This window comes from Anolis carolinensis, chromosome 4 (genome assembly GCF_035594765.1).
Source record: "Anolis carolinensis isolate JA03-04 chromosome 4, rAnoCar3.1.pri, whole genome shotgun sequence".
Lineage (NCBI taxonomy): Eukaryota > Metazoa > Chordata > Lepidosauria > Squamata > Dactyloidae > Anolis > Anolis carolinensis.
In genome coordinates, this window is record NC_085844.1 from 183,531,058 (window position 1) to 183,558,717 (window position 27,660).

Sequence of the window (27,660 nt, forward strand, 5' to 3'; positions counted from 1 at the left end):
TCTCGCGTGAGTGGCCCCGCCCTCTCCGGCCCCCGGCCGGGCAGGGCCGGGCAGCCATTTTGGGCAGAGCTTTGTTATGATTCGGTCTGAGGAACTCTCGAGCCACAGAGAGAGCGAGAAAGAGAGAGAGAGCGAGAGGGGCCTGGTCCGGTGAGCGCGGCCTTGTGTCAAGTGAAAGGAGGGGCAAGCCATTCCTCTGTGGGGGAACTGAGGTAGGCAGGGAGTAAGTAAGGGGAAGCCCAGAGAAGTCAGTCAGAAGGGGGCGGGAATGTAAATAAGGAGGAAAGGAGGAAAGAAAGCGTCGGTTGAAGGCCCGCGGTGCCACCCTCTAGCTTAGCAGCTTCGGCGGTTGTTTGAGGAGGAGAAGCGCACTTGGGACGGGGGCTTGGCTGGGAGGAGGCCTACTGGGAACAGCATTAAGCTTTGGGGAAGGGAAGGAGGAACCCTGGTAGGCCTCGGGCTCGGAGGGCGTTTTGCAGAGGGAGGCGGGGTTTCTGGGTGCAAATGCTGGTAGGAGGAGGAGGAAGGACGCAACCACAACTTTTGAGTTAGGAAGTGGTGGCGAGCGGGTCTGGAGGGGAAGATTAGAGAGCGCTGTGGCGACGAGGAGATGGAGGAGAGTCCTTGCTGTGTTATTTTGGAACTGAGGTTGGACTCTCTTGTAGTCAGGACACACATGGGCAAACTTGGGCCCTCCGGGTGTTTTGGGCGCCAACTCCCACAATTCCTAACAGCCCACAGGCATGGGCAAACTTGGACCCTCCAGGTGTTTTGGACTTCAACTCCTACAATTCCTAACAGCCCGTAAATTGAAATTGTGGGAGTTGGAGTCCAAAACACCTGGAGGGCCCTAAGTTTGCCCATGCCTGGGTTACGACTTCGCAACCAAAAGGCGTGGTGGATTGAAGGCCACAGCTACATTGTAGAATGAATGCCACTTTAATTAGAAAAGAGGAGAGCACAATACTTCCAAGGAATGTGGAGGAGGCACCTTAAAATACTGAAAAAGGAAAGAAGTCTCTGCCATCCTTGTCACACTGTTCAATCCTATATTTTAATAGCTCTCTCCTGCAACCAACTTTGAGTTACTGAAAAGTGTTGCTTATTTTACAATGAAGGCATTGTGAGCATAATTATGATTCACTGAAGATTGGGTCTACACTATTCATTTATTTATTCATATATACAACACATTGAGCCCCCAGTGGTGCAGTGGGTTAAGCCCATGTGCTGGCAGACTGCAGACTTGTAGGTTGGGTTGCTGACCTGAAGGTTGCTGGTTCGAATCCAGCCCGGGAGGAGCACGGATGAGCTCCCTCTGTCAGCACCAGCTCCCCACACAGGGACATGAGAGAAGCCGCCCACAAGGATGGTAAGACATTAGAAATCCAGGTGTCCTCTGGGCAACGTCCTTGCAGATGGCCAATTCTCTTACACCAGAAGCAACTTGCAGTTTCTCAAGTCGCTCCTGTCACAAAAAAACCCCCACACATACCCAATAATAAATAGTAATAAACTTTATTTATATCCTGTTAACATAGCAGCTTTGAGTCCTCTTTGTGGAGATAAAGCAGGATGTAAATAAATATAATAATTTCAGAGAGGTATACATTCACAAACATATGATAAACATGTGTAGATTTTCCCTGCTTGTTAATTTTGAGTGCATCTACACTGTAGAATGTATGCATTTTGACACGACTTGAACTGTCATGGCTCAGTGCTTTGGAGTCCAGGTCTTCACCTTTCCTCTGCCAAAGCTTGCTGGTGCCTCACTAAGCTACAAATCCCAGCTGCCCATAGACTTGAGCCATGGCAGTTAAAGGTGGTGCCAAGCTGCATTTGTGCTACAGTGTAGATATACACATGATTGCAAACTTTTAGGTGAAAGAATTAATCCATACCCATTTTTTGGAGAGTAGTTTTCACTTTCTTTTCCAAGCTGTTTCAGAAAGGTAATTAGCTTGTGCTTTTCTGACTGCAGACCGCCTGTAAAATAATCCACCATAACTCTTGCTGAGCAGGCTGAGAAGGAAGGATTGACATGTGGGTGTGTAGGGAAGCACAAATAGGCTGTCTTGAATATTTAGGAGAGTAACTTCCTAAATTGTGTAAGACCAAAATCTTTGCTTAAAGAGGCTGCTTAATTACACTTGCTCCTCACTTGGGAGTGGGTAATAGTTCCCTAATAAAATTAGATTTCTGGCAGGATAGCTAGGCATTTTGTACTCTTCCTTTTTTCTCCTGTGGCTGATATTTGAGTCAAATTCTAAGTGTTTTGTACAGCTGTAGGGCAAATGGTGGAAATACCCTTTCTGCTTTAATAGTACTTTTGTTTACCTTCTAACATTACTTGGATTGCAACAAGATCTAAGTACTCACCATGTTGAGGATAATATGAAGGAAATGGAACAGTTTTTAACTGACAGAATTTTTGAAGTACATGATATAACTGTTTTAAATTGGCAATCATTCTTAGGAAATAGGGGGATATTTGTATTTTTGATTGGAATTTTGAAATTATTTTGATGCATATCTCTCACCAATATAGCTTAAAGTCTGTTTATCATTTTCACCATGTTCACAAACAGAAATTGCCTTACAATCAAGGATATTAAATAAAGTGCACCAACATTCCTGTTAAAAAGAGTAAACAAATACCTCACAACCTCTGAGGATGCCTGCCATAGATATGGGCGAAACGTCAGGAGAGAATACTTCTGGAACATGGCCACACAGCCCGAAAGACATACAACAACCCAGAGTAAAAAAAGTTAGCGTGTTATTCTTGGGACTTTGAGAGGCAGTCACTTAGGAAGAGGTTATGGCCACAATGTTATAAAAGGTGTTTCATGTGTAGAAGTTGCGGGTTCAATTCTTGGGATCCTCATGCCTGGTTGGAAAGGGGTTTTCAAAAATCCAGAGAGCAGCACATAGTCAGTGCCAACAATATTTGAATAAATGGGCAAACAAACAAAGTTTGCCATTGTAACAAGGTTTATTTCACAGATAAAAGTGAGGAAATTCTATTATCACCTAAATATAAAGTAAATATTGTGCTGTAAAGGGTTTGAAATATATATCTCTGTAAATTCAAATAATTAAACATGAGCAGCACTTGAAATAATTTCCCATTATGTCAGATTTAAAAGATGTGTAAGCCCAGAAAAATAGGGAATAATTTGAACATAACCAGTTTTCCCCCAAAAACGTTTTTTTATAAAAAAAAGAGGAAAATACTGAATTATTGAATGTTATTTTAAAATATTGAATAAAATTTTCAAGGCACAATATTCACATGTTTATTTCCCCATAACCCTTTCTAAAAAGTATGTAAGAAGAAGGCTTTTATGTAAAACTTACTTATAGTATTTGATAGTTAAAATGTCTTACTACAGTTCTCTGTTTATATTATATCTCCTTGATATTATGGAGAACGAATGGGGACAACTAATTTTCTCTGTTTAACTCTTCAGACAGATAGGTTCCTTGTAGTTCAGGTGTTTTTTTGTTTTTGTTTTTTACAATTTAAGACTTTAATAACAAAAATATGATTTCTTTAAAAAGTTACTTGAATTTGTAATTATGTTCTTCATAAAGTATAATGTTAATATTTCAGCACAATGATGTTTTTGCCAAAGTTATATATAACTAACTTATATACAATGAATTTTCAGCTCCTAAGATAACTAAATTACTTTTGAACGGTAAATGGTGTTAAACTTACATTTTTCAAACTTTCTTAATATAATTTTTCCTGAAAATAATGGGGAAAGTGTTTTTTTTTTCTGTAGCTTCAAGATGTCTTAGAATTTTACATCTCTAGTTAGAATTTGTCCTGATAAGCTTCAGGGTCTTTCAAAATGATGGACTCAATTTCAAAGCAGTATATTTTACTAAGGCAGTATGTTCCTTAAATTTCCTGTAGCAATGACAAATGTTCTTTGTCATTGGCATATCAATGCAAAAATGCTGCTAAAATGTGCACTGCACCGCAATTACAGAATCAGTCTTGCAGAACACAAAATGCCTTATGTTGCCGGGGCCGTTTGTGTGTCGAAAAATAAACTGCTCAATAGTTAAGGAAATGTACTGGGGCACTAACCTTGGCTTTGTGTGTTGTAATGAAAATCATTCAGTCCTGTAATGCCTGCAGTTGCTATTATTTTGTTTTGCTAGTCTTCACATCTATCTTGAAGTTTATGCCACATCACTTCATGCTGTTATTGCCCAGAATGCTAAGTTCTTTCCAGACTGTCAAATGGATTCAGAACACACACAGGTTGGCAGGTTTTCCTTTATTGGAGTCTGTTAAACAGAATTTTTCTGCACATCTGCTAAATCTGACTTTAGTTATGGATCTCCTGTGTTGGCACTGAAATTCCTTTCCAAATTTTCACATCTATGTTCCCATGACTTGATGTGTTTTTCCCTGTTAAGCACATGTTCATGCTTAAACACAAAGTCGCAGATCTTGCTTCTAGTAAATTATTATCAAATCAAAGTGATTAATGAAAGGACAACTCAATTTATGAAACAGTAAGCAGTAACATACTAAAATCCAAACAAGACAAATGCTGTTGATGGTGCATAGAACAGTAGATCAGGGGCAAGCATAACAACATTACCAATGTAGGTAGTCTGAAGTGAAATGCCAGAGCGGGGAGAGCATGGGTGGGAGAGCATGATGGCGGTAGCAGGAGCAGGTAGATGGCTCTTCCTAGCATGACACCCCCTTGACTCCCAGTGCTTTATATTATGAGCTGGCATACCAGGTTCCCTGAGGCATATAAGCTGTCATCCTTGAGGATCTCACACTGTCCAATTTCAGTATGAAAGGAGAAGAACAGCAAAGCCAGGATTCCTGTGGGCAGTTTATAGAGAACTACATGGACCAAATTCACTTTGAGTCATGAGAGACTGAAGCTAACTTAAAATTCTAGACCTGCAAAATGTTCCTCCACAGTGACTTACTCTATTTCCTTTGGGCAAAAAACCTAGGAATGGCTGTGCTAGCTGTCAGATTCTAGGAATTATAGGACAAAATAGTTTGTCAGGCTCTGACTTTGAGTCATGGACCATTTGTAGACCCTTCTCACTTTTCTTTACAGTTCTAGAAAGAGGCCACAGTGCTGTTCTATTCTTTCACACAACCCTCTTCTGGACTATAACTCTGTGTTGGCCATTTCCACTCTCCTTCCCCATTATGTAATGTTAGAGGTCAGGGGTTTGGGCCATACCATTCTCCCTCCTCCAGGCCATAGGGGAATAGGTCTTACCCCTCTTCTTTCTCCAGATCACAACTGGAAGACAGGCACTTCCACTCCCTGAACATGGTAGGAAGAGAACCCAGACACTCCACATGGTATGCTTGGAGCTATTCTGAAGTTTCTCTTACCTCCTTCTCATGATTGGAACCTGGGCTGAAATTCTCTTTTTTCCATTTCTTCATGTGTTTGGAACCAAAGCTTAATTTTCTGCATTGACACTCCACACTTGTTCTTGAAGAAAGATGGGATTTATACAGGCCTCATTCCTAATCACTATATACCAGGACTTTACAGTTATCAGATAATGGAAATACACATGGCTCTGTTGTTTTGCATTGTCTTTTATTGCATAAGTAAAACGTGAATGGTTCTGCAGTTAGGTGACTACAGAAAAGTATGAATTGTTGTGGACATTGTCTAACAGTAGCGCTCCTGCACCTTGGATGATGAACAGACTAAAAGCAGTTTATTCTTCCTTCTGTACATTTTCCAATCTTTGTGTAGAGAAGTCTTGTACCACAAGTCTGTAATGGTGACCCACTACAATTGCAGTTGTATTCACCATGCCCAAGAACTCTGTAAATAGTATTCTTTTCAAATAGTATGTGTATGATATTATAACAATTTGAAATACTCCTATTATATTCACAAAACTAATTTTTGTTAATGATAGTGTGTTCTATTAGTGTTAATATTGTGCTTGAACTGAAGTGTTTACAGTTTGAGGGAAAGGGCTTCAGGTATTTAGAAGTCGTAGTAATAGTTGTCATAATAGTGAAAAGTGTTCTGGAAGTAATTTAAAATGCATTGACAACACATCTTAATGAAAGTGTTATAGACGGGATCACAAGTACAAAATTCCAGTAGTGCTTGGAATGTTCTACATTATCCAAGAATACCTAAATAACTCCTAGATTTTTAGATATAATCTATTTCATTGATGGTACGAAACACCAGCTGATAGACCTGGTAGACTGAGAAACAAAGTACTACTACTACTTCTAATAATAATAGTAACAAGAACCCCATCTAAAAGCACCTTATAAAAATTAATAGATAGATTTTCGCATGTGTGCAAAGCTGAATTTTTGGAGATTATGTTCTCCCATGAATGTAAGGTCCTGGGATTTTTAGCAGTTGCTGGGAGAGACATCTAATGAGTATGACCAGTTATCTTAAAGAATTGTCTATTATTCTTCCGGATGCGATCAGGAAGAATTACTAATACAAGTTTTCCTGGATGCCTCTCGTGTTCCTTTTTGCATTCATTTTGCCCATCCATAATTCCAGTATTTGTGATATGGATGAGTATTCTGTCCCTTGTGGAGAGAAGCTAAAGACTCCTAATATTCTTTTTTATTTTTGTGATTCCTCTGTTACATCTTATTGAGAAATTAATATCTTGATAGTAAATCTGATCAGCTTCTACTTTGTTTATGGATAAGTATCCATAATGTAGTAACTAGATTACTTGTGAAAACTATGTTCAGGGATCAAGCTATAGCTATTAACTGTCAGTTGTATTGGATACCACGTTGTTTCTAGCCCAAGAAGAACATGTTAATTTGAGCGTTATAAACATGTGTACCTGGCATTGCCTAGGTATTTGAAAAAGTCAATTTTTAAATTTTACAAAATGCATAAGGTTGTGGGTGAACTACAATTCACATCAAGCCAGGTTAAATCTGAGAAACTCCATCAGTACTTAAAGTTTGTTATGTTGGGCAAGTTTGCTCTACATGCATCATGGGTGGAGTTCAGTGTGCTCTCTGGCTGTAGGGTAAGCATCTTTGGTGGAGTTCAGAGCGCTCATTGATTGCAGGTGAACTGTCAGTCTCAGTACCTACAACTCCAAAATGTCCAGGCCAGTTTCTCTTCAAAACCCATGACCAGTATTCACATTTGGGCCTATCGAGTATGGATACCAAGTTTGGTCCAGATCCATCATTGTTTGGGTTCATTGTTTGGGATGTTGGTGAACCAAAACTCCTATAAATCCCTCCAAAGATGTCCACCATTTTTTGTTAGTCATGGGGGTTCTGTGTGTCAAGTGAGTTCCAGGTCCATGCGTTGGTTGAGTTCAAAGTGCTCTTAGATTGCAGGTAAACTATACATTCTAGTACCTACAACTCCTATAAATGATGGTGAATCCTCCCCAAACCTCTCTAGTATGTTTAGTTGCTGATCAATCCCTCTGTTTGCTGTACGCCATAGAAAAGAATAGGAAAGAGTTAAAGGAGAGGCAGTGGGCGGGGTCATGCAAATTCCATACCAATAGAGAGAGTAAGAAATACGGAGATGTCTGTGGTGGAGGAAACACAGAAAATCTAGGATGAAATTGGACCTGTATGAAAGCCTTCACTTGGGTGGTAGGCAGTATGGTATTTGTGGAGGACATGGGCAGGGGCTCTTGGACATGTTTACAGCACTCTCTATCTTGCAATGTAATTGTAGGGAGGGCCATTGGTATCTCCTGAGTAGTGGGAGCTATAGCTGTTTGCGGAAGTGGGAGCCTGTCTGTGGAAGTGGACACCCCAGCCACATACACACACAATTTTATTATGTGTATAGATATGGAGCTGCCTTGAGAAACTAAATGTAAAGAACATGTTGTGTGTCTGTGGGATGCTTTTAAGATGTCATTGTAGTCCTTTGTGCCGGTTACATATATGTACCATAAGCACTTGCCTGTATACACTAAATTAAACAAGTAGGTTAAAGTTCCACCTTTTAAAAATACATAAGAGGTTATTTGTTCTTTGGCCTACATTTTATTTAAAATTGATACTTTTTAATTAGTCGGTTCTATTTTTAGTATTTTATTGTATTGGATATTAATTTGATTCTAATTTGAACTTATTAATCACCTAGGAAAAATCAGTGTAAGATAAAAATGTGATAATTAAAATATTCTAGACTACACATTCAGTTTACACAGGGCCTTCAAAAAGCTTGTATACTGTACAACATCAGGTTACCAGTCTATCCTTGTGGGAAATTAAATTAGTTTTCCAAACCTCCATTCCCCTCATCTCATATGACTGAAATATTTACATACAGATTATAGTGTAGGTTAATTTTATCTAATGCTGCTGCATAATTGCAAGCTGTAGTAATAAGCTGAGGGTGGCTAAATGATGTTATGCACTATTAGGTGTGGTACATTTGGCCTTGTTACAACTGGTTATGTGGCTGCCAGTGGTATCACCAGCCAAACTTATTTCGTAGTAGCCATTTCTTGTATTGGGGATAAATTGTCCATCTTGGCTTCTATAGCCAATAGACAAATGAAAATGTGGGGTTGCTTGGAGAAAGATTATTAATAACTCATATGGTTTTCTGCCCTGTTTCCCCGAAAATAAGACATCCCCAAAAAATAAGACCTAACAGAGGTTTTGCTGAATTGCTAAATATAAGGCCTCCCCTGAAAGTAAGACCTAGCAAAGTTTTTGTTTGGAAGCATGCCCGGCGCCCGCCAAACAGAACAGCAGAGCACGCAAGATTGGTAAATGTACATACCAGTTGTACATGGAAATAATGGTAGTAACAAGAAATTCTTGACAGGAGTCACAGTTTGTCTGGTTTGGTTATGTTGGTTTGTGATGACAACTACTGTACAGTATAGAATAAAAGTTCTTTTTTTTTTGTTCAACAATAAATGTGAATTCTTCTTCATGGAAAAATAATACATCCCCTGAAAATAAGACCTAGCACATCTTTGGGAGCAAAAAATAATATAAGACACTGTCTTATTTTCGGGGAAACACGGTATGTGGTTAATGTAAATAAACCAAGTGCAATCTATGGTATTCTCACCAGATGTTGGCAGAAGGGACAAGATTTTGTTGTAACCAGATGCTGTCCTGTCCATTATACTATACATATTATTGTAAATAACTCAAATTGATTAAACTGAAAATTAAAATGTTATGCCTGGCAACAAGAAAACACACCCACCAACCCTGAAATGAGTGATCTTGTCTCTACCAAGTGAAGTATTGTCTAGAGTCTACTAATATGCTTAAATACAAACAAATGCACTTCTTTGGAGGCCACATAATGCTTACATGTGCACATAGACCACCCATTACAACTGACATTTTGCTACCACTGAGATCTTTGTGAAATGTACCAAGATCATGACAATATATCTGGCCTTCCCATTATTTTTGATATTGTGAAGTATAACACTACACTGCTATTCCTGCTGTTAATAAGGCCACACAACTGAGTTTCTGCTTATCCAAGACCTACTAAATACAGATTTACCTTATTTCTGTGAACAGTAAATTGTGGTGACTTGTTTTATTTGTCGAACATAGGCATTTCTAGGACCTACGTAGAAGTACTAGCACTTCTACAGCTGTCATGGAGAGTACAATCCCTGCCAATGCCACTAAATTTATCACAGATTTTAGGAAGAGAAAACACAGTCTCTCCTTTAAATAAAATGTGGTTTCCATGTACTTCATTTAAAAATCGAATTTTATACTTGGATCACACCTCTAGGAACAAGCACAGACCTTATTTTAAAGAAAAAGTGCCTACTTTTACTACTGCAGCAGACAGAGCAGTATGACCCAATGGGATAACCACAAAAAATGATAGTACTTATATCCTGCATGTTTTCCATCTAATTTAATACATGTGTTTCAAAGTGCCATGGCTTTTCAGGGTGACTTGTAAATTAAAAATACTGATTTATTTTCACATATCTAATAGATACAATGTCTTTAGATATGTTCAAGTTAACATCGAATCCCATTTTGCTTTCTGCAAACAAGGGTTCTAGCAGGTGCTTTTTCGTGTTACAGATTACAGTTGAATTGATTCTGTCAAGAAGGTCAAGGACCTGACATTGCCAGCTAAGAACAGGATTGTTAATAGCCACTTTCATTCATAATATTGCTATGAGGTGACTTGATGATGGCAAATAACAGAAAAATGTTGTACAGATTATTCTAATTATGTGTCATTCATTTTGCTGTGTTGTCCAAGGTAGACTATGACTGTGTTGACGCTTTCATTAATAGTAAACGTGACAAAATCCAGTTTCTCCAATTCGAGAGTTGGAATAGTAGTTTTATAATAAATGAATTTTCTATAACTAATATTAATATTTGATATAGTTATAATGCAGGTACAGTAGAGTCTAACTTATCCAAGACTCGCTTATCCAAGGTTCTGGATTATCCAATGCATTTTTGTAGTCAGTGTTTTCAATATATTGTGATATTTTGGTGCTAAATTCGTAAATACAGTAATTTCACCATAACATTACTGCATATTGAACTACTTTGTTGTAGTTCAAATTTGTTGTATAACATGATGTTTTGGTGCTTAATTTGTAAAATCATAACCTAATTTGATTTTTAATAGGCTTTTCCTTAATCCCTACTTATTATCCGAGATAATTGCTTATCCAAGGTTCTGCCGGCCCGTTTAGCTTGGATAAGTGAGACTCTACTGTAATCAAAAAGCAGAAGCTGTGCAACAAAACAGCTGTAGAACAATAGAAATCCATCAGATACAGTAGGAGAAAAATCATCAACCTTAAAATTCAAAACATTTGTCCATAGCAGAGATAAAAAGGAACTGCTTGCCTTATCCACATTTCCCTGGAAGGGATCCTTACAAAAATAGTTTTGAAATCATTGTATTGCCTTATCTGGAAGCAATTCTAACTTGATTATTAAAAGATGGAGAAAATTGCGGCAGAGAGAAGAAAATGAAGGAACCAACAAGATTCAATTTGTGTATGATATTGTAAGAGAGGATGGTTAGTCAGAATTTAGACATATGCTTCATATGACAGCCATCTATTTTAATGTCTTGTAAGAGTGAGTGAATGAGTGATAGACTGGTTTCCTTTTAGTTAAGAACATGGTATTTGTAAATCCAAATGTTATCAGGAGAAACACCAGTGTGTCCTAAAATGTTTTGTGGTTCTCAGCTGTGGTGATTTGAGTTGAAATTTTGATTTTTGAATGTCTTCCAATAGTTTCTGATTTATGACAATTAATTCTATTTTCTCATTTAATAATGAGTTTATAATGATGTTACTTTGTACTGTTTTTGATTGTGTTTGTTCATTACCAAGGCATTGAATTTTTGCCTTTTTGCTTGGAAGCCGCCCTGAGTTCCCTCAGGGAGATAGGGTGGCTTATAAATAAATTATTATTATTATTATATGAGGTGAATTAATAGCAAATTCTTCTTGGCAAGATTTATTTAAAGGAGAGCCTGAGAGAATGTGGCTTACTCTGGGTCACCCAGTGGGTTTTTATGGCTGAGCAGAGATGTAAACCTTGGTCTCTAAGAATCATATTCCAGTGCTCAAAACATTATACCACATTGGTTCGAATTCTTACTTTGTCATAAGGCTCATTCATAAAGTCACTATGTTTTTGCCTAATTTACCTCACAAAGTTGCTATGAAAATAAAACAAAATTACTCCTGTAAAAGTGCTCATTGTGCTATGAAGAATAATGAAGTAAGACATAGAGATATATAGGTGCATTCAAAACTAGATTTCTAGATAATTATATAGAAATAAAAGAAGACATGGAAATCTTATATTGTGTGATTTTGTATTGCATTTCTCTATTTGCTGATGGGTATTTTTTTTCTTCAGATAATCTTTTGTGAATTCTGCTGTTTCTGATGGAAGAAGACAGTTACTCAAATACGAACACTTCATTTTGATACAACCAGCTTTTCCTCCTTTTTGCCTTTTTCCCCTGATTAAAGCAAGAATTCAAGTAGAATTGCTTAGGGAGAGATTGCTTCCAAAGTTGATCCTTTGTTTTTAGCTTTAATTAAATGCATAAATGGAGACTATAGAAAGACATAAAATGTTGTGACATATCTTCATTAAGTTGCTTGTAGTTTCTCTGCATGGAAACTTGTTAAATGATATGAAAAGCCCATCAAGGTACTGTTTTTAATCACGCTAGCTTTTTTTTTTTAGCAATTATAAAATTTTGAATATGATTTTTGCATTTTAGGACATCTAGGAACAGAATCTTAACCTAGTATTCCAGAATTTGTCAGACTTCTCAGGAACCTTTCATTTTCCTTCTCCTTGTGTCCTGACCCAGTTGGTTATTCTACAGATTTCTTGGCAGAAGATGAACAGAGTTCATTTGAGGGGTTCACCATTAATAATGGCATTTTTCTGAATGTTGTACAGATCTAATAAGTACTTTTGTAATGTAATGGTTAGATTACATAGCATTGTGACAACAGGAAAAAGTTTAATGAGGTGAATGTGGTTGTGGCTTTTTAAAAATGCACACTCCCTTTTAGGACTTTTTTTCTCATATGAGAGCAGAACACAGTTAAAATGAGCAGTTAGAAAGGTTGAGGGGTGCAGTCAGCACAAAGTGCGGCTTCTTGTGCTTTTTTGGGGACTCACCATTGCCACAAAGCTGGCAGAGGTGCACCCTGGAGAAGAAAGGAACCTGGAGAGCCAAGAAGACAGCTAAAAGCAAGAGTGGACTGCTGAGGCCAAAGTAGGTAAGTCAGTGTGGCATTTCATTTTGCAGCTCTATGATAAGTGTATAAATTTGCCCATTATACAGTATGAAGGGCTGCTCATAGAAATTGAAATAAAGTTCGTTGATCTTAAATGTTATAAACAGTCAGCTGTACTCTGTGTGTGGTTGTTGGGTATGAAAGAGGAAGCTCTGGTAAATGAAATGCTAATAGACTTGGCATATATAACATTCCTCCTTGATTTTTTAAAATATTTTTATTAGTAACATTTAAATCTAAGAATTCAAAGTGTAACAAAGACATAACACATAAGGTAAGAATACACAGCAAAAAAAAGGTGGGGAGTGAAAAGGGAAAGGAAAGGGGTAAAGTTCGTGACTTCCGTTCTTCTTCCTCTGTTCAATTTCTAGTAAAGTTCCAGTTAAAAATTAGAAAAATATTTAGTAAAAAGTAAAGATAAGAATTTTTTTTAAAAAAAAATTGTTTCTTTCCCTCTCAAGGCCTTAGTTTCTCTTTAGGTAGTCTTCCAGGATTGACCAATCCTTGATTTTTTAAAAGCTCTGACAGTAACTATAGGTATTGGTGCAGCTAGAAGCTAACTGTAGCACTTTGCAAAGATGCTAAGCTGCTTTCTAAGCGGGTGGAAGGAGCCACAGTATGTTTCCATGTTTTGGAGTAGCTAAAATTGGATATATTGTGTTCTTTTTGTCTTAGATCCTGGCCATGAGGTTTGATGCCTCACTTTATTGAAGAGAGACACTGGACCTAAATGGCGCAGCATGACTTTGTTCCTGCCTGGCTTAACTTCTCGACACCACAGTCTGCCAAGGTAATCATTGCAATTTGGACCAATCTCTTTAATTTGATTTATGCAAGCTACAGACAAATTATCCCTTAGATTGTGAAAAGCATGCATGCACTATTACAGCTTCTAAATGATTTTTTTTGTTTTTGTACTGCTTTTTGTTGCTCTTTACATCAAAGTTGGACAGTCTGCTATAAAATCATATAAATGGTTAAATGGTAAGACATAGCTATCAGAGTTGCTAACTCTTGTGTCACTGTGCTAATCTAAAATAAAGCTTAAAATGTTAGGTCAGTGACTTTATTGGTGAAAATCACAAGTAAAAAAGGTTGGCTGTGACCTATAAAAAGGATAAATACCCATTATTAACTCCCATCTGCTTCAATGAAGACTACGGCATTTTCAAAATTCTTTGCACTAAAACTTTTAATCAAACCAAGGAGGATTTATTAGTGGTCTTGATTTTAAATGGTATTACAAGAATAGTAAATTTAGTTAATGAATGTGAACATCATGAATCAGCATTACAGTGTTCCCTCACTTATTGCGGGGGTTACGTTTCAGGACCACCGCAATAAGTGAAAATCCGCGAAGTAGGGACACTATTTTAATATTTATACCTTATATTTAGTAGTTAGGTGGCCTTTCTCTCCTTCGCAAGCCCGTTTTGCACTGTAGTTGTTTTAGTTTGGTGAGGCAGGCAGAAATTTGGCAGAGAAGGCTGTAAATCTGCAACTCCCAGGCCAGTGAAGCCTTCCTGGAAAGGGAACGGGGCAAGAGCACATGTGTGAAAGGCAGGTGCCGCCGAGGCCTAGTCTTCCATGAGTTGCTTTATGTTGTTTAATTGATTCGTTTGGTAGCTAGATACCACTTTTGATAGGATAGCATTAAGGTCCAAGGCATTCTGAGAGTGCCTTGTACCACAACACCCCCCCCCCCCCCCCCCCCGCGAAAAAGAGAGGGAGCAAAAAGTGAACCGCGAAGTAGCGAAGTAACACTGTATTTACATTCCTTTGTAAAGAAAAGACTAAAATAAAATTTATTTGAAACATTACAAAAATCGAGCAGTTTTGATCATTGGATTGAGATAATATTGAATCCTCTTTGGAGAGAGGAGACAAGGATGTATTTTTTGTCTTTTATTTTTATTGAAATAATTACTACAGATATTCATTTCTGTTAAAAAGATATCTGGTTTTGACAGATCAACATAATTATAAATGTGCAGTATATGCAGAATGTATTGTATTGACTGCAGCTAAAGGTTTGTAAGCACTGTCAGAATTAAATTTAAAAATGAATCTCTAGTCTGTATCTCAGAGTTTTTGAGGCTGATCTTACTGCAGCAGATCTTTTTTCTCATAACATAGGGTGTTTCAAAAAGATGGACCTGATTTGAAATTGCTATATCTCTGCAATCACAAAATGCCCATAAATGAAATTTGAAAGGGTGGGGCATGGATCAAATGTTTCCTGACAATGCCTTTCTGAGTGCACAAACAGCCCTTGCCTCAGTCATTTGCAAGATGGCAATGTTAGTTATTGTCCAAATGGAATTTGTTAGGCTAACTAAAACAGGTTAGCATACAATTGAAACTTTTCCAACAATACCAAAAGAGTGGTTAGTAAACATTTGTAACTTTTTGTGTAATTCTAACATGTTGCCATTGTGAAATATACTACTCTGAAAATGAGTCCATTATTTTCAAACATCCGGTATGTTACAAGGTGCCAAGTTCTGAAAAAAATATTTCTAATACTCCAGAATTGTGCTGCTGGACTGGCACATAAACATGTATTTGTGGATAGTCATGCCATATGTAGCCTGTTTACTTTTCAACAAAGCATAATACAGACAAATAGTATATTTATTGATAATGTAAGATTGGAAGCCTTTAATGTTTTGAATTTCCCCTTTTAGGCCCCTGGAGCTGCTTTTGAGAAGCACGGAGAGCATCTTCCTCGGGGAGAGGGCCGCTTTGGAGTAAGCCGGAGACGCCACAACTCTTCTGATGGCTTCTTTAATAATGGGCCCCTCAGAACTGCAGGAGGTACATAGCAGGGTTCATGCAAGGACTACTGTTTTCTATTACTAGGTTATCGGTCTTCCTTTTCTGTCAGGTTCTGCTAACACTGTAAATGTGTCTCTAGTATGTTTTATTGATTTGTTTTTATATTGCTGTGTTTTTATATTGTCTGTATTCACCTGGGCCTGACCCCATGTAAGCTGCCCCAAGTCCCTTCGGGGAAATGGAGATGGGGTATAAAAATAAAGTTATTATTATTATATTATTAACATTAATAACCACAAAATAAGGTTTCTAGCTAATTCAAACCTGCTCCCAGCTTTAAAGTTTGGGAGAAAGCTTTAAAATTTGTATTTTTAACACTTTTTTGTTTCCTTTGATGTGCTGGGACTCACGTTTGCTTCATACTTAGGCAAGCTTCTAGAGGAAAAGTGATCATACGCTGGTGTCCAGAGGGCATACCACCAAAAGTTTCACTGTTTGTACAGCTACAGAAAGCAGTGTCTATCATTTTGGGTGATCAGAAGTAATGTATCACTTCCAGTCACCTGTTGGGTTGTTTGGTGAATGGGGAGCCCTCTTTGGTGAATGGGGAGCATGTAACAGCCCTGCAAAAGCCCCCCCCCCCAAATACATGTGCTCTTTTATGGTTAAAATGGTTAAAAATCAGGAGGGGGGTCACAATGAATGTGGTCTGCAGACTGTATGATTTCATCCCTTGGTAATAAAAAACCCTTGAAGTTGCACTGCTTACATGTTTCAGTGTGCCTTCAAATCATTTTTTACCAACCCTATCATCAGGTTTTCCCTCCAAGATTTGTTCAGAGGGGATTTGTTTTTGCCTTCCTCTGAGGCTGCGAAACTGTGACTTACCCGCAATCAGTCAGTGAGTTTCCATGACTGAGGATTCGAACTGTGATCTCCCAGAGTCCTAGTTCAACACTCAAACCACTACACTGATGGATTCTTATATGGGTTCTTAACATAGATCCTACAACCCTAATATCAGGCATGGGTTCTTGTAGACAGACTTTTGGAGGACTTCTGCTGCAGTACCACAGGACATCTGATACTGACTTGCTTTCTTAATGCCACTATCTTCCTCTTATGCAGATTGCTGGCATCAGCCTTCCTTACACCGTCACGATTCTGTGGATTCTGGTGTTTCTAAAGGAGCTCATGTTGGGTTAACTGGCAATCAACCTGGCTGGCATGGTTCTTCACGGGGCCATGATGGCATGAATCAGCGGGGAGGAGGAAGTGCATCCCATCGTCACTGGAATGGCAATTTCCACTCCCGAAAGGGTTCAGGTTTTCAAGAAAAGCCACCTGCCGAGGCCAGGGAAGAGAAGGAAGAAAAGGAGAAACTGCAGTTTGAAGAGGAAGACTTTGTAAGTATACTACACTTTCAACAAAACTTTTAGCACCAGCAGAGATAGATTTCAGGAAGCTAGATTGGATTTATTCTGCACTTGCATGTTGCACTGAGTGTTTTTTTTTTCATTTTCATATTGATTATTAAAGCAACTCTCCCATTCTGTGTAACTCAAGACCAGTAGTTCCTAACCTTTGGTCCTCCTGGTGTTTTGGATTTCAGCTCCCACAATTCCTAACAGCTAGTAAGCTGGCTGGGATTTCTGAGAGTTGAAGACTTGAGCATTCATTGATTCTGCTATTAATATGAGCCCTGGAACCAAACCTCAGTGGACACCAAGGGTCCAGGTACAAGGTACACAGCAAAATATGTTATGACTAAGCACACAAGGGAATCTTGTATGTAGTGGTATACAATCAACCCTACTTTAATTACTGGCATATCTGCATTTGTGTTCTCCTGAAAGTTAGACTTTTTGGAGACCAAAGATGTTTTTACAGTGGTTCATATAGGTCCTGATCTTTCCAAACAACATTGAAAGAAAAACAGTTATTTAAAAGTTTGTTGGCTTTCATCTGGTGATGTCATTCAGCTAGAACAAAGGGACTACTGAAGAAATTCAGTTTTCTTTTGGTTTAGTTTATGCAAGCTGCTCCACAATTCATTACAATTGTGTTGGACCAGTTGTGGTTTGCATATATTTGTTTTACCAGCAGTTACGCAAGCAACTGAATAACTCATTTTCTTTTCTGCCAGTAGATTTCTCCCACTTCCCTCATCTTTGCAGAACTGCATACAACCTGAAAATCAGATCTGGAAGGTTTTCATTTTGTAGCAGATTTTAGGAGAACACAAGAAGCTGCAGGATGATAATAACCTAGGTCCCATATCAACATAGGTTGCCATATATCAATTGTGGTCTGGCAGTGCTTTATGAAGTATAAGCACAAAGAAACAATTACTGTAATCTGAATTTTTATTTGGATGTGAACTTGTTGAACTTTTTAAAATCCATCACTTTCCCTCTGGGCAGCTAAACCAGGCAATTCCAACTGGATGGCCCCCCATGAGGCTCTTCCTCCAGGGGCAAACCAAGCATGGGCAACTTGGAAGTCCCTAAATAGAAGCGGAGTGGGCAGATCAAAAGACAACCTAGCAAGATGGCACTACCTGGAGGAATCCTCCACCTTGTGTGACTGTGGAGCAGAAGAAACAACTCCTCATATGTATGCTTGCCCACAATGCCCTGCCTCATGCATGGAGGAGGAGTTGTTTAAAGCTACGGACAATGCAATTGCTGTTGTCCACTTTTGGTCTAAAACTATTTAGCTGTTTCTGATTCCTTTATTTTATCACATTTAAACTTATTTATTATGCAATGCTTTTGACACGAAAAAAAATTACCAAATCAACTGAAGACACTTAGTTTAATAGCAATTTTAAAAGACTTACTTTCTTATGTGTTTACAGCCATCATTGAATCCAGAAGCTGGAAAGCAGAACCACCACAATAAGCCCATTGGGACTCCATCAGGTGTCTGGGGTAGGTATTAAGACAGTATCAGATGTATAAAAGCAAGAGAGACATAACTTGGAATCTTGTTGTACTGACTTAAGTGCAAAGCAAAAATAGCAGGGCTGTGTTTTTCCTAGTTTGCTCTGTTTTTGTGTTTCACCTCTATGGTTTAGCTATTTTGTAATGCTAAAATAAGCTTGCATAGGTACTTGACACAGCTGTTGTAATATCCCCTCACTAACTCCTAACAAGATCCTTCTGTTTCTGGCCACACTGCCCGAAAGACATACAACAATCCTTCTGTTTATGTTTATATAATTTGACAACATTACTATTATTGTCACAGTTCTGGTTTTGTGAACTCATTAAACAAAAGAGATGTCTTACCTATATTTTTTTCTTAGCAGAATTAAAGTCAATGAAACTGGAAATGTAAACTACTGGAACTTCTTTTTGTATGTGTGCAAACTTAAGGGAGTTCTCTTTTCCTTTGTTTTAAAAGAAAACCCTCCTAGTGCCAAGCAACCTACCAAGATGCTGGTCATCAAAAAGGTTTCAAAAGAAGATCCTGCTGCTGCTTTCTCGGCTGCATTTACATCACCTGGGCCTCAGCTTTCAAATGGCAACAAAGGAACCACCATTGTCCCAAGTGTCTATAAGAATCTGGTTCCTAAACCTGCAGCACCTCCTTCCAAGGTATCAAGGATTTCACTGAATGGCTGTAATACAAAGCAGTATAAAGAAATGTTAAAGTCCTGTCAGTTTTTCTAAGAAATATAGATTGCATCATATTAAAATCTATTGTAACTTTAGACTGTATTGTTAATCTAGAAGAGGTTAGTTATATTTTAACTAGATCCCTTCAATTTGTATCTTATGTGTACACTTTCCTCTCTTTGATCTCATCCTATAGTGAAAATGTATTTTTTCTTTCTGTTTGAGAATAATTATTTTGTGATCCCAAAGCCTTTCCAATTTACACAGTGAGAACTGATCTTAAATATACAGACATGCTCTTTATTCCAGTTATGGGTAGTTTCTTCCCAGCCTCTGCGTGGTTTTGCCAGTCACATCTTTAACTATTTCTCACAGGGTGAAAGGTAACTTTCCTGTATTTATTTCTTTTATTTTTACCTCCTGTTTCTATCCTTAGCAATGTTCATGTTAATGAAAACTATACTCTGAAAATATTTGCAGTCCTTGGGGAGAATTCTTGGTACGCATTGTTACCCTTTTCCATCTTGATGGAAACAAAGACATACCCCAAACTAATAATTGTGTAAATAAGAATGAAAAACTTTATATACTTCTTTGTTCTCTTAGCTTCTTTTCTGGTGCTTAGATGTGTGTGATAGAAATGGTACCAATTTTAGCAGGCTGCTACATTCAGACACCTGTAATTTGGACATCCTATATGAAATTATGGTAACATAAAGACGGATACTACACTCCTTCATGGTCTAATCTGTGCTAGGAACATTAGCTTGTGATAATTCATTATGTGAATTCTAAAAAATGTTTTATCTTCACTATCTGGTTTCCTCATTTGAATGTAAAGTGCTTACTAACTTTTCTTGATAATCTTGATCTAAAACTAGTTTTCAAGAAAGTTTTAAATAAATTAAGTATTTGGTCTTGCTGTTTAAAGATATTTGCTGCATTGGGTCCTTCTCATTGTTGGGTCCTTCTCATTATAGCCAAGCCAATGGAAAACTAACAGAAGTGAGCATAAACCAGGCTCTCTCACCTCCAGTCGTGATTCTGCTTTTACCAGTCCAGTGTCTATAACCAAACCAGCTGTATTAGCCAGTGGGTCTATTCTTGCCTCTTCCAAAGAGGTAAGTATATAGGATTGAAGTCAAAATACTGTGAACTTAAAGGGACTCAGTGGTCAGAGAAAATAATTAAGGACAGATAGGCAGCTACCAATGATTCGGGGACCACAGCTCTGCTCTCCCCCAAGGGGCCATACTTTGTTCAAAATCAGAAGTGATCAGAAGGTCAAACACAACTGAAGGCTATTTTAGATATTAAAAGGCTCGTGTATATATTTGAAATAAGGCTTGAATGGACTATTGCTCTATGGAGGGCAGTTGGCTCTTTTTAGGTTAAAAAATAATTGGAGAGGAGGTTGTGCTAGCAACCTCATTACTACTCTCTGATGACCCTCTTGCATGCCACAAGTGAAAACTAAGTTGGGGCAGTCCCTGCCCCATTACACCTACTTTCTGAAATATTTGTAACATTATTATTCTCTTCCCAGAGTCCTTCCAGCACCACCCCTCCAATTGAAATAAACTCCTCTCGCTTGACAAAGCTGATGCGTCGCACCACAGATAGGAAGAGTGAGTTCCTGAAGGCTCTGAAGGATGACAGGAATGGAGAATTGCCAGAACGCCATGAGAACAACAAACTGGAGGATGTAAGAGTGACCCCCCTCCTTTTTATGTCCAAAGCATTAAAACCATGATAAACAGGGATTTTTTCCCCCTTTAGTAGAAGAGGATATCCTTGAATGGAACACTCTTCCCACTTGATCTGATAGGCAGGAATATGTAAATCTTTCACACAAACTCCTCTTTTAACTCCTATCAAGTTACTTAAGATTTCTGCCCATAATTGTTAAAAGATTAATTGAGCTCTTTGTGTTTTGCTTTTTGTCCCTGCATCCTGACGGCGATTTCATCAGACTCGATATCTGTAAATGTAGTTTATGCAGTGTTATATAAGATTCAGGTTGATTTTTTTGCCTCTTTCTTTGACAAGCAAGCTAACAGAAGCAAGAAGAAGCACTTTTCCTCTGGTACCTAGGTAAGAGGAGGAGAAGCCTTCCATGCCCTTTATTAGTTCTTTATGTGAGTTTAGACAGCAGTTTTAAGTGGAGGTACCTGATTTGTCTATGAGAATGGCAGTAATCTGTTCATATGGAGGAGAGTTGAAAAGTTTCAGTTAGCTGACTCTAGACAATTCATTGATTTTAAGGCATTTGTGAATGTTGCTATAAGAAATACACTGTTGTTATAAGATCTCATTGTTCATACTGCAATATTAGTTGCATCTCATACCCTGGCAAAATACAATGTTCGATTCACATTGCCTTATATAGCAATGCTTCTCAAGCTACCTGAGGTTGTGGGACCAGCAGGGGTTTTTTCCACTTGTAACAGGGCCTCGTGCCATATTTCTGAAGGCAAGGATATGTTGTTACCTCTTGAATTTGTATTTTCAATGGTAATCTGGATTGTGAGAGTGATTTATCAAGTTTGAGTAGAGATGACATTAGAACTAATGCTAGTTTGTGGGCTTTGAAGGCATTTAGCAAGAGAAGAGTCTCATTCCTTTCTTGTGTCAACCCCTCCCTCAAGTAATTTCCTGGCTGATTTTTTACTAGTGACGTTGGGGAGCCTATACATATAAGGCCATACATTCAATCTTGGCTTCCTTCAGGCTTTCAATTACAGACCCTGGAAGGCTCCTTGGGTAATATTTGTCCCGTAATGCATAATGTAGATGTACTACAGCCAAACATTGCTGTGTCTGATTGCCTCTGAGCTGCACTGGAAATGTTCTATACTTTTTAAATAAAAATATCAGCTTTTCTGTTAGCCTCCTTCAGGAATCTTCAAACTCTTAAGATGGGCAGCCCCTTTGAAAGCATTTGCTGTTCATATGTCCCAATGTGGACTTAGAGTTTTTGTGGCTGTTTTTTAAAGACAGTTGCACGCATTTACGAAATGAGCAAATTATCTTGGAAAGTATTTCAATGCTTTTCCTAGTAGCAGGATATCAGGGGTACTATTATTGCTGTATACATTTTCTTTGCTCAGATTCTGTGGTGGTGCATCTGGGCCTGACTTGTTTTCAAAGTCATTTCTGTGTTTCACAGTGTACAGGAACCGGTATTGCTATTTTCCATCCCCAAACAGGTAAATGTATTGAGGAGCAAAGGCATAAGTTAGGTGTCAAGTGTGCCATCAAAACCTCAGGCATACGAAATGTATTTTGGCTTCTATTTTTTTTTTACTTATCATTCTAACAAGGTGGATGAAAATCTGCATCTCACTGAATTACAGTCAGTTGTACTGGGGATGGGCTGGATACATCTACGTACTCCACTATATTTGCCAGTTGCCATTCCTTTGTTGTAGTCATGTGCAAGGCTGAAATGTGAAAATCAGTGATACCTTTCTAACAAAACTCTGAATTAGGCTAACCCTGCTTTAGCAGAATTCTGCTTTAGATAGCAGGTATTGCAGCAGGTGATTCCTAAAAGGTTGTCAGCAATGAAGAGCCTGCTTTTGATGGATGCTTTTGTTGTATATCCCATCCAAGTATGTGTTCCTCCACTTTGGAAAAAGGGAGCATTAGGACTTGACCCGATGCTGATACATTCTTTTTCTGTTGTAGAGGGACTCTCTGCTCTACTTCCTGGACTGGTTACCTTTAATGTTCAGTGGGGTTGAGGAGCAATGGTTTGGCAGGTAGATAATATATGTAACTACCCTATGAATACAGATTCAAGGCTAATTTTTATATTCTTGCTTAATGGAGCAAGTGGAAGGATCAACCCATTCAAGAATATTCTTCAGACAGTACAGAAAAAGGATGTATCACAGTGAGTCCCAGTGTTCCTTTTTAAAACTTGAAGTGATTATTTTCCTGCAGATACTACAAAATAAATCTTTTGACAATATTCCAGAACAAAACTTAATGTTGGGTTACACTGGTATCTGTCAAATCTGCTACCTTATATATTTAGTACATTAATACCAGATTTTATTTTTGGCTTGTATAAATTGCAAACAGTAATACTTGTTGTAAATGGTGCTGATAAAAGAAACTTTAAAGGTATGAACAGGCTTTGCATGAGCAAGAGGTTATGTATCCCCAGTATGCATGATCTGATTACAAAGTAACTTTTTAGAAAGGCAACCACTTTTAAAGACTTAATACATTCTTTGACCAAATAAAATAACATATACTTATTTTTTAAATGCATAGTATATAGATAAAAATACGTTGTTTAGGGAAGGATTTTTCTCCCTTAGGTTACTGCTATACCTTAACTCTTGTTTCAACTTTGAAAAATGAAACGTAAGGAAGATAATAAAGAACAAGACTATTGCTTTTGGAAACAAACACTGTTCGTTTACACAAGGCTCCTTTTACTATTAGTAATATGTAGGTAATAACTAGGTACCATGGCCTCTGAAAATTGGGCATTGCAGTGGTGATGGCATTTATCAGGTGTGCACTGATCCAATCTAGCACTGGAAACACATGCACAATTCTAATAGATGTGAGCTACCAGTAGGAATTTACAGATACTGTTTATATTAAACAGTTATTGTTCTAGATTGGTGAATAATAATAATAATAATTTTTAAAAAAACTTTATTTATACCTCACCACCATCTCCCCACGGAGACTCGGGGCGGCTCACATGGGGCAAGGCCCAACTAACACAATTTACAAAAACAACAGCATAAATACATTGAACAATGTACAAAAAATAATAAAACACAGTAAGACAATAAAACAAGAGTTAATACAGCAGTAAATCGATCAACCACCAAGTACAATTCAGTCGACTTCATTGGTGGGGGGACTGCAGCAGCAATATAAAATAACATCATCACTTAAAATACCAGAATAAAAGGGACCTAATAAAATTCAGGATAGAGTTATAGTGCCAACTGAGGCTGGTCATCCAGTGACTGTCTCACCAAAGGCCAACCTAAACATCCAGGTCTTCAGCTGTTTCCTGAAGGAGGATAGAGAGGGCGCCAACCTAATCTCCCTGGGGAGGGAGTTCCAGAGCTGGGGGTCCACGGCCGAGAAGGCCCTCTCTCTCGTCCCCACCAGTCGTAACTGTGAGGAGGATGGAAGCGAGAGGAGCCCCCCCCCCCCCCCCAGAGGATCTTGGAGATTGAGTAGGTTCATAGGGAACAACACGCTCACGAAGATAGGCAGGTCTCGACCTGTAAAGATGGACATCCACAAAATTTTAAAAATTATATTTACATGACAGAACAGATTTGGGAGAAAAGAAAGATGTCACTATTTAATAGCACTAATGACTTCTGAGAATTCCTAGATTTGGTGCTTTTGCCAAGAGAAAGCTAGGCTCTTTACAGGATAATCTTAGGTGTATATTTTCCAGTCCTTTTGTGTTAACTAAGGTTTACTTCCTAATAAGACTGCAGCTTGTATTACTAGAGTGTTTGCCTGATATCATGGTAGATTGTTTTAGTCTTATAAACACTCATCTACATTTGTTACTGTCCAGTTCCCCCTGTTTTTGGATTTGTGAACTTTATCTATAGGCTGTATTCTTTGCTGAGAATCCAAATGTACTCTGAAATTATATTTGTGAATATTCAGGAAACAATGCTACCTGAGTAGGATTTTATTTAACTATTTGTTTTCTCCCCCACCAGATGGAAGGCAGCAGCACACCAGAACCAAAGGAAAATTGGGAAGAGAATTGCCATCAGAATGGTCTTTCTCTGCCTTTGGAAGAGGGGGAAAACCTCTCTCACTCATTAGAAGCAGAACACAGGTGAGGGACAGGGACACATGGCCAAGGGAAATTTCACTCCAGCAGCACTATATATAATATATTGAGATAAGCTGGAACAGTGTACCCACAACTTGCAACTTCTTGAGCTGGATTTATCAGCACATGGTATTCATGTAAACATTAGAATTCCAGACTTTTTCAGTTTGATTAAATTTTTCTTCAATATATTGTGCCCTCTTGCTAGCCTGCTATGAATTTCTATACACTACAAAAGTCAATGCGGTCAAAGAATGCTAGCAGAAATATATTTCTACCACTCTTTGCACACAAGTGCTGGGGACATTGTTTCAAATGAGTTCACAGAATTTTATGAAATGTCTCAGATATTGTGTCAAAGCAATCTCTGATCCTCTGTATTCTCCCCAGCTTGGATGGGGAAACCAGTAATCCATCAAAATCCATAATTTTGATGCCAAAACCTATCCTTGACTTAAACATGAAGTTGACTTATACATGAGTATATACAGTAGTCTGAGCAGCTTTCCTGCTCTTCATTCATCTTAGATACTGTCAAGTATTTTCGTAATTTGTAACACAGGAACTCATACCTGGCCAGTTTGTTTGTTTGATGAAAGATTGTTTTTCCTGGGTTTTTCTGCCATGTTTAATACAATATCTTTTTCTCTACCTGCTTCTGCCCTATTGACCTTCTAGATTACTGAAAGCAATGGGATGGCAGGAATATCCTGAAAATGACGAGAATTGCCTTCCCCTCACAGAGGATGAGCTCAAAGAGTTCCAAATAAAGTCAGAGCAGGTATGTTTTGTGGCTGGATGTTTGTCAACCTTTCATGTATCATTTTGCATATGACATTTTGCATATAACATACAGGTATACATAAGATAATAAAGTCGATATATTCCTGAGCTTTCTTTAACAGGAACTTTGGTACCAGAGGTAGCAATACAGTAATATGTAAATAAATAGGGGTATTATTTATGCACATGCAAAATGAAACAACCTGATCAAGTAAGCCAAATAAACGAAAATATTTTGGCTGTTTTTTCTTTCGAATGTATCCTTGGATTATTTTTTTTTTCAATAGCGTCTACTTTTCCTATGATTTTCATTTTGGTGGTAAAACGTGAAGGTCATGTTGGTAGCACACTGATATAATTCAGCACTAAAAGCATGTGTTTCTTCAGCCTTCCTTCACTAGCCAATGCCAGTGCCTCCCCACCCCCAAAATTACCTTCTAGTTAAACAGAAAGGGATGGTTGATTTGCTTAAAAAGACTTTGACAAAAGAAGCTTCTTTGTCAGAGGTTTTATTAACTGAGGTATACCTGTAATTGAATATGATATGCTTGTTCTTAACTGTACAAAGAAGAGAAATAAATACAACCTTATTTGTTCTTCCTCCAGCTAAGAAGAAATGGCTTTAGAAAGAATGGATTTCTTCAAGGCCGTTGCAGCAGTCAACTGTTCTCCCACTGGAGAAGCACTTTTAAGACAGATTTTGAAGCGTCAGATACAGAGACAAGTAGCAGTGAAACTTCAGACGATGATGCCTGAAAAGGGGCACCAAAAACCCACAATATACAACCAACCCAGCAAACTCAGTTCGTAGTTTAGCACATTCATGTTTGGGGTTCAAATGAAGCAGAGTTTATTCTGTCTCAAGTCTGTTCAGTTTCTTTTTTATTGTTGAAAACTTCATGCACAAGGGAAAGAATTATATCCCAAAGAAGAAAGCTATTGGCTTATTACTTTTTGGTTTTGCCCTTCTATTCTTCATAGAAACAGTCCGTGCAGATGGTTGAACCACTGGTCTTCTGGGACAAGGCCTCAGTTCAGTCTCATCAGAAGCAGGATGTAAGGGACTGGGTTGGGCAGCCACAAGCTTCTTATACTGCCGTCCACATGGCAAAATGCTGTGCGGCAATAATGTGCTAAAACAATCATTGTCAATGACAAAATGGCTATGGAAGTTCTAATTGTGTTAAATTAATGCTAATAACATGGAACTTTTTATTTTTTTTGGCGGCTCGGGGAGCTTCATCACTTAACCAGGCGTGTTTGGTTTTTCTTTTTTTGGGTACAGCTGTAAAATATTTGGATATAGGAATTGTTTGCATTCTTCTTGCAACCTTGATATTCAGGGTGGATTGTAAAATATAAATTTTTGTGGGATTTCAAAGATTAAGATTATTTTGATAACATTATTTACAGATTTAAAAAAGTGACTATCACATTGAGTCTGTATGAGGGGGAAAACTACTGCATCAGAAGATAACTAACTTGGAATAAATATTTTGCATCAGTTTGCCAATTACGTATCTGTCATTTTTGAAGAAATTCTAATAAGGTAACTTTGTCGAAAGCTTTCATGGCTGGAATCACAGGGTTGTTGTGTGTTTTCTGGGCTCTATGGCCATGTTCCAGAAGTCTTCTCTCCTGACGTTTCGCCCACATCTATGGCAGGCATCCTCAGAGGTTGCCTGCTATAGATGTGGGCAAAACATCAGGAGAGAAGACTTCTGGAACATGGCCATACAGCCCGGAAAACACACAACAACCAAGGTAACTTTGATTTTATTAGTACTTTGCCTTGGGTGTTCATAAGTAGTACTTCCTTAAAGGCCC

General features: G+C 38.2%; 1 protein-coding gene across 4 annotated transcripts; it reads left to right on the plus strand.

Moving 5' to 3' along the window:
- gpbp1l1 (GC-rich promoter binding protein 1 like 1) lies at nt 1-27,349 on the plus strand. Of its 4 annotated transcripts, none has more exons than XM_008109546.3 (12): nt 1-150; nt 11,906-12,789; nt 13,483-13,597; nt 15,495-15,624; nt 16,714-16,991; nt 18,446-18,518; nt 18,994-19,187; nt 20,189-20,329; nt 20,755-20,913; nt 24,932-25,053; nt 25,729-25,831; nt 26,440-27,349. In XM_008109546.3, exons 3-12 carry the CDS (start codon nt 13,538-13,540, stop codon nt 26,587-26,589), a joined length of 1,410 nt encoding a protein of 469 aa, XP_008107753.2. In that variant the 5' UTR covers nt 1-150; nt 11,906-12,789; nt 13,483-13,537; the 3' UTR covers nt 26,590-27,349. The 4 variants fall into 4 exon arrangements, with proteins under 4 accessions (XP_008107753.2, XP_062834428.1, XP_016849014.2 ...); XM_016993525.2 differs by lacking the exon at nt 26,440-27,349 and adding an exon at nt 22,899-22,972 and having other exon boundaries at nt 17-212; nt 25,729-25,834; XM_003220215.4 differs by having other exon boundaries at nt 23-212.
- Nucleotides 27,350-27,660: the final 311 nt, after the last annotated feature.

Excerpts from the sequence above, each read along its gene's own strand:
- gpbp1l1 (XM_008109546.3), top strand. The coding sequence starts at position 13,538 with ATGGCGCAGCATGACTTTGTTCCTGCCTGGCTTAACTTCTCGACACCA. Across the intron at positions 18,519-18,993 it reads GACTCCATCAGGTGTCTGGG|AAAACCCTCCTAGTGCCAAG; the intron begins GTAGGTATTAAG and ends TTGTTTTAAAAG. Across the intron at positions 20,330-20,754 it reads TTCTTGCCTCTTCCAAAGAG|AGTCCTTCCAGCACCACCCC; the intron begins GTAAGTATATAG and ends TTCTCTTCCCAG.